The sequence below is a fragment of the Rhinoderma darwinii genome (assembly GCF_050947455.1).
Source record: "Rhinoderma darwinii isolate aRhiDar2 chromosome 4 unlocalized genomic scaffold, aRhiDar2.hap1 SUPER_4_unloc_4, whole genome shotgun sequence".
In the NCBI taxonomy this organism is placed as follows: Eukaryota; Metazoa; Chordata; class Amphibia; order Anura; family Rhinodermatidae; genus Rhinoderma; species Rhinoderma darwinii.
In genome coordinates, this window is record NW_027461759.1 from 367,900 (window position 1) to 374,921 (window position 7,022).

General features: G+C 48.5%; 1 protein-coding gene across 2 annotated transcripts; it reads left to right on the forward strand.

The window, feature by feature from the left end:
• Positions 1-237: 237 nt before the first annotated feature.
• Positions 238-6,756, forward strand: LOC142684074 (histone H3-like centromeric protein A). 2 transcript variants are annotated; one of them, XM_075847463.1, is made up of 5 exons: positions 238-322; positions 3,749-3,847; positions 5,546-5,682; positions 5,751-5,828; positions 6,135-6,756. In XM_075847463.1, the coding sequence occupies exons 2-5, from the start codon at positions 3,763-3,765 to the stop codon at positions 6,264-6,266; spliced, it is 432 nt and encodes a 143-aa protein (XP_075703578.1). In that variant the 5' UTR covers positions 238-322; positions 3,749-3,762; the 3' UTR covers positions 6,267-6,756. The 2 variants fall into 2 exon arrangements, with proteins under 2 accessions (XP_075703578.1, XP_075703579.1); XM_075847464.1 differs by having other exon boundaries at positions 249-322; positions 3,746-3,847.
• Positions 6,757-7,022: the final 266 nt, after the last annotated feature.

Consider the following 7,022-nt stretch of genomic DNA (forward strand, 5'->3'; position numbering starts at 1 on the left):
AAGGGGGCGATACATAACCTGTAAGAACGCAGTGCGGGAGCCTTTTGGTTTTTCTTGGCTTTTATATTGTGGGGCTATTATATAATCTATACCAGTGGTTCCCAACCGGGGTGCCGAGAGCTGTTCAGGGGTGCCGCGGCTCATCCACGGCAAAAAATAAAAAAATCAAAATTTTTTTTTACATTTTTTTTATTTTTTTTTGCTACAAGCTCCGCCCCCGACGTTGTAGCAGACGTGACGCGCGGACGTCTGTTACAAGCACCGCCCACAGCTTCCCACTAGAAGCCTGACGGAGGGAGAGGAGCCATTAACACTGGGCAGGGTAAGTGCGGTTTTCTTTACTTTCTTAGCAGTTGTGTGAGAAATGGAGCCAGGGGAATGTGGGTAGTTGTAGTTCTCTCCTCTTATACCTCCTCCCTGTAATGTCCTCTGATATCCCATAATAACGTCCTGGACATGCTGGGAGTTGTAGTCCTCTCCTCTTCTACCTCCTCCCTGTAATGTCCTCTGATATCCCATAATAACGTGCTGGACATGCTGGGAGTTGTAGTCCTCTCCTCTTCTACCTTCTCCCTGTAATGTCCTCTGATATCCCATAATAACGTCCTGGAGATGCTGGGAGTTGTAGTTCTCTCCTCTTATACCTCCTCCCTGTAATGTCCTCTGATATCCCATAATAACGTCCTGGACATGCTGGGAGTTGTAGTCCTCTCCTCTTATACCTCCTCCCTGTAATGTCCTCTGATATCCCATAATAACAGCATGGACATGCTGGGAGTTGTAGTCCTCTCCTCTTATACCTCCTCCCTGTAATGTCCTCTGATATCCCATAATAACAGCCTGGACATGCTGGGAGTTGTAGTCCTCTTCTCTTATACCTCCTCCCTGTAATGTCCTCTGATATCCCATAATAACGTCCTGGACATGCTGGGAGTTGTAGTCCTCTTCTCTTATACCTCCTCCCTGTAATGTCCTCTGATATCCCATAATAACAGTCTGGACATGCTGGGAGTTGTAGTCCTCTTCTCTTATACCTCCTCCCTGTAATGTCGTCTGATATCCCATACTAAGTCTGGACATGCTGGGAGTTGTAGTCCTCTCCTCTTATACCTCCTCCTGTAAACTTTCTCTGATATCACATAACATCCTGGACATGCTGGGAGTTGTTGTTCTTATACCTCCTTATTTATTCCTTCCCCAGGGGTAAGCACACTTTCTGTCTGTGATGGTCCCTTTACTAGAGGGGCAGATGGTTATTTTATCGGGGGGCGGGGGGACTGAGGCTGATGGTGGCTTTACTGGAGGGGGCTGATGTTCATTTTACTGGGGGGACGGAGGCTGATGGTGGCTTTACTGAGGGGTCATTATAATGTGAGTGGGGGGCTGACGGTCATTACTGGGAGTGGGGGGCTGATGGTCATTACTGGGAGTGGGGGGCTGACGGTCATTACTGGGAGTGGGGGGCTGACGGTCATTACTGGGAGTGGGGGGCTGACGGTCATTACTGGGAGTGGGGGGCTGACGGTCATTACTGGGAGTGGGGGCTGACGGTCATTACTGGGAGTGGGGGGCTGACGGTCATTACTGGGAGTGGGGGGGCTGACGGTCATTACTGGGAGTGGGGGGCTGACGGTCATTACTGTGAGTGGGGGGCTGACGGTCATTACTGTGAGTGGGGGGCTGACGGTCATTACTGGGAGTGGGGGGCTGACGGTCATTACTGTGAGTGGGGGGCTGACGGTCATTACTGTGAGTGGGGGGCTGACGGTCATTACTGTGTGTGGGGGGGCTGACGGTCATTACTGGGAGTGGGGGGCTGACGGTCATTACTGTGAGTGGGGGGCTGACGGTCATTACTGTGAGTGGGGGGCTGACGGTCATTACTGGGAGTGGGGGGCTGACGGTCATTACTGTGTGTGTGGGGGCTGACGGTCATTACTGTGAGTGGGGGGCTGACGGTCATTACTGTGAGTGGGGGGCTGACGGTCATTACTGTGAGTGGGGGGCTGACGGTCATTACTGGGAGTGGGGGGCTGACGGTCATTACTGTGAGTGGGGGGCTGACGGTCATTACTGTGAGTGGGGGGCTGACGGTCATTACTGTGAGTGGGGGGCTGACGGTACATTTTCGCTGCTGCGTGTCTAGAGATCATATGGATTATTAGATGTTTTATTTCTGTATATTTGTACTGCATTGTTGCAGCTCATCGTCCTCCAGCTGCGGCCTTTCATTTCCATGACGACTGCTCCACTTTTCCTTTGCTCCAGTTTTAAATTTCCCACCTTTGTCTGGATTACGGATTCTCTGTAAGGTTCTGTGCACACGACCTATTTTCAGGCGTTTTACGCCTCGAATCACGCCTGAAAAGACGGCTCCATTACGTCTGCAAACATCTGCCCATTGCTTGCGGGATCTGCTGCGGGTAGCTCTTCTGTTGCCGCATTATTAAATAGATCATTGATGTCGCTGTTCTGGTAATTGATGCCACGAGGATCTATTGTATTCATTGATGCAGCGTGCGTTAATTACTGACATCCGGCAATCTCATATCTTCACCGTCAATGTCATCACTTTCTTGTCACTTGCATTGGTGGCATCAGTCAGTATAAGGCCTCATTTACACGAGCGTAATATATGCGCGTGCGACGTGCGTGCTTTTCACGCGTGTCGTACGCACCTATATTACTCTATGGGGCAGTTTAGACGATGCGTGAATTTTGCGCAGGGCGAGTGCGTTGCGTAAAACTCACGACATGTTCTATAATCGTGCGTTTTTCGCGCATCCACGCACCCATTGAAGTCAATGGGTGCGTGAAAACCACGCATGCCGCACGGAAGCACTTCCGTGCGAACTGCGTGATTCGCGCAAGAGCTGTCAAAAGGATGAATGTAAACAGAATAGCACCACGTGCTTTTCTGTTTACAAACATCCAAACCGAGTGTCAAATTAGAGATGAGCGCACCGAACTTCACCGGGTTCGGCCGAACTCGTTTTGACCGAACCCGGCAAAAAATGTTCGGGTACGCGACGTCAGTAGACAGTCACTGCCCCGGTGCTGAAAGACTTAAACTGTTTCAGCACCATGGACAGTGACTTTCGATCACAATATACATATACGTGTAAAAAAAAACAGAATTTCGGACTTACCGATAAGTCCCGGCTCCTTCCTCCAGTCTGACCTCCCGGGATAACAATTCAGTCCAAGTGACAGCTGCAGCCAATCACAGGCCAAGCACAGGCTGCAGCCAATCACAGGCTGCAGCGGTCTCATGGACTGCCGCGTCATCCTGGGAGGTGGGGCCGGATGACAAGAGAGGGACGCGTCACCAAGGCAACGGCCGGGACACCGGACTGGAGGAAGCAGGCAGTTCATGGTAAGTTTGAACGTCTTTTTTTATTCACAGTTTGGTGTATATTGTGATCGGCATTCACTGTCGAGGGTGCTGAAAGAGTTACTGCCGATCAGTTAGCTCTTTCAGCACCTTGGACAGTGACGGGCGTCGACTAGGCTCATCTCTATGATGGCGGCTGCGCGAAAATCACGCAGCCGCGCATCATACACGGATGACACACGGAGCTGTCAAGTGCCTTTTGCGCGCGCAAAACGCAGCGTTTTTTGCGCGCGCAAAACGCACACGCTCGTGTAAATCAGGCCTAAAACCGCTCAGTTTATCCTACGTCACCTGTCATTCTGCTGAATTGTCACCGTCTCTTATCTGCTTAACTGATTGTATGTCTCTTAGCAGCGTTTTACATCATCATGAAACCACCCCAGAAAAGCTCGTCCCGCAGGAAGTCGGCGCAGCCGCAGAAGAAACCTGCAGCTCCTCCTCAATCTCCGCCAAGTAAGAGAAAGTTGCACCTTGATCATCTTATCACTCTCATTATATAGTTTATTTAATTCCAGATAACCTCGGGTCGTGTAATACTAGATTGTAATCCGTTTCTCAGCTTTATATCTTAGAGGGTTCGTTTCTATGCAGGTAAAAATCTGTTACATACAGAAATTTCTGTAGCACAAGGCCGCCACTAGGGGGAGCAAACTGAGGACTGATTTATATAGGCACAACAGGAGCTGTATGCATGTGCACAATCGTCTCCCCCTAGTGGTGGTTGCAGGAAGCACGTTACTATATGGCCCTGGGAAGGGAATCTGAGAACACAGCTCACACCCATGAAGATATATTATGAAATGAGGGATCTAAGAATTTCCAACCTGCAGTCCGACCGCTCTATTCATTCCCTATGGGATCGACGGAAATAGTCAAGTTTGACTGCTCCTTGCCCAATTATGCACTCTGCCGTGAGCGGCTCCGCACAGGCAGGCGCGATGTTGTGACGTCAATTTCTGAGCCTTTTTTCTACTCCGTTTATGCAGCGTGTGGATGAGACGTGTTTTATCTCATCCACTTTGCTGCTACTGTATTATGCTGCCGATTTTTCCGCATTATAATACAGGTATACGCCGTATTTACGCAATGTGTGAACTGACTCTAACCCCTCCACCCACCCCCCCCCCCCCCCCCGCCAGTCCCCGCAAAAATGTTCTTGCATCAAACCGGTCCTCGGTGCAAAATAGGTTGGGGACCACTGCCATAGAGAATGACTTGAGTGACCACCACTCTGGGACCCGCACTCTTGTTAACAACCCGCAGCGATCCGCCATTTATCACATATCTTGTGGATAGGTGAAAAATTATTTTCGTGGTACAACCCCTTTAATCAGGTATCAATGGGACTTGATGGACCCCAAATTATCAGTCATAGAAAAGTATCTAAAATTTGAACGTCCACATTTATATCCTTTTTAGGTCCAACATTCTGTGCTGATTAATTTCTTAATGTCGTTTTACAGCAGTTGGAGCACAGTTTTCTGAAACGGAGCTCTAAATCTCCTGCGTAGACAGTTACATGGTAGAATTTTGTCTCCCTGCAGCCACCACTAGTGGGAGCTCACTGCATACTGTTTTGTTACCAAGTTCAATGTACAACCATATACAATGAGCTCCCTCTAGTGGTGGCTGCAGGTAGCATGTTATGTTTTAAATCTGTTTACCTGATGTTCCTTGGGGGACATTAAGGTAATAGGCCATGTTCACACAGGGCAGATACGTGGCGTAAAAGTACACAGCGTATTGGCCCTGGGCACCGGAGGTAATTCTGTCTGAAAAACTGCAGTTTTTCGGCTGGAATGTCCATAGAAGGTAGAAAAAAAACCCATACTTACCCGTAGCCATGGTGACATGTCCCTCTGATGTTCTGCAGCAGTCATATGGGATGAGACATCATCCCTGGAGGCCGGGTTGAACGCAGGAGCAGAGAGATCTGGGTAAGTTTGGCGTTTTTTTTCCGCTGCGTCTGGATGAGATTTGTTTGAATCTCCTCCACTCTTCTGCTTCTGTATTACGCTGTGGAGTTTCCGCAATGAAATCCGTTGCAGAAAATCCGCCGTGTTTACGCTACGTGTGAACCCGGCCAGACAGTGAATTTCCATGTAGCGGGAGATTCATTTTCAGCTATGATTATGGATTTCTTTCTTACAGGTAGAGGGGAAACAAGTCACAGACCGAGCACGCAACGAAGAAGACGTTACCGCCCAGGAGCCCGTGCACTGATGGAAATAAGAAAGTACCAAAAATCAACCAATCTGCTCATTCAGAAAACCCCGTTTTTCCGCCTGGTGAGTGGATGTGTCCTCTGCGGCTGCTCCTCTTTATTGTCAGTGATATTCCCCTTTTATTCTTGCAGGTGAGAGAGATCTGCCTGAAGTATTCCCGCGGCGTGTTTTACTACTGGCAAAGCACCGCACTTATGGCGCTACAAGAGGTCAGTATCTCATACAATGCACTGTCCATGTAACGCATGGGTCAACCAGAGGGGGAGCTGCTCTTTGCAGTGGTTCACTACTCAGCCCCCGCCCTCTCTAACACATCCATATGCCCTAGCGGGACATTTGCATAGGGGTTGTGATGCATTATGGGAGTTCCAGAGGCCAGACCCCCCCCCCCCCCCACCATCACTCTAGCTAACAGCTCATAAAAGTGAAATCTGATCAGTCCTTCGAGCTGTGTAGTAAATTATACCGGGAGTGCTGTCACTTTAAGAGGGACTAATGCTCTTCTGTATCCACAGTCAGCTGAGGACTTCCTCGTGAGTCTCTTTGAAGATTCTTACCTCTTCAGTCACCAGGCCAATAGGGGCACTCTCTTTGTGAAGGACATGCAGCTCGCACGGAGAATCCGAGGCATCCCGTATGAACTGTGATAACGCTGCCGTTTTATCTCTCAAGATTTGATGAAGATTGATCACGTGTAAATAGTTTTATATTAATGGAGAAAATCTATTGGGAAATACAAGTTTTACCATTGCATAAAAGATCCAGTTTGGAAGAGTAAACCGGCTTTAGCGCCCCCTCCTGACACTGGTTACAATGGAGGTTTTCTCTTTGTTTTATCTGTTCATGGGAAAGTTGTTACAACCAATATGGCTGCCACTGCAGTTTGCAGGGTGGTAGTGCAGTCGTTTTTCTGTCCAGCTTTGTAATGGGTTATAGGGGTCCAGGATGTAGCACAGAAAATGACCACAAGGCGGCACTGCTGGACAAAACCGCTAACAAAGACGCTGGACACAACCGCTAATGAAACCTGACCTGGCCGACCTTCTAATTGTTCTGCTGAGTTTATGATCCGCTTCCTGTTTTTAATCTGTGAAGATTTGTTAATTTTTTCAAATAAAAAAAAAATGTATATTATAACTTTGATCTTCATCATTTTAGACTAATCTTCATAAGGACTTGGATATGATCAATGACTCCAGCTTCGCTGTAGTTCAATACTCTTGCTCTGTCCCACCCCCATTCTTTACACTGCAGCTATGCTTGTTCAGAGTGTTTGCTGTGTGGGTGGGTGTGTGGGTTGGGTCCAGAATTATTTGGGCAGTGACACAATCTTCATGATTTGGGTTTTGCTGACACCACATTGGATTTGAAATGAAACAACTGAGATGCAATTGAAGTTGAAG

Excerpts from the sequence above, each read along its gene's own strand:
- LOC142684074 (XM_075847463.1), top strand. The coding sequence starts at position 3,763 with ATGAAACCACCCCAGAAAAGCTCGTCCCGCAGGAAGTCGGCGCAGCCG. Across the intron at positions 3,848-5,545 it reads TCCTCCTCAATCTCCGCCAA|GTAGAGGGGAAACAAGTCAC; the intron begins GTAAGAGAAAGT and ends TCTTTCTTACAG. Across the intron at positions 5,829-6,134 it reads CACTTATGGCGCTACAAGAG|TCAGCTGAGGACTTCCTCGT; the intron begins GTCAGTATCTCA and ends CTGTATCCACAG.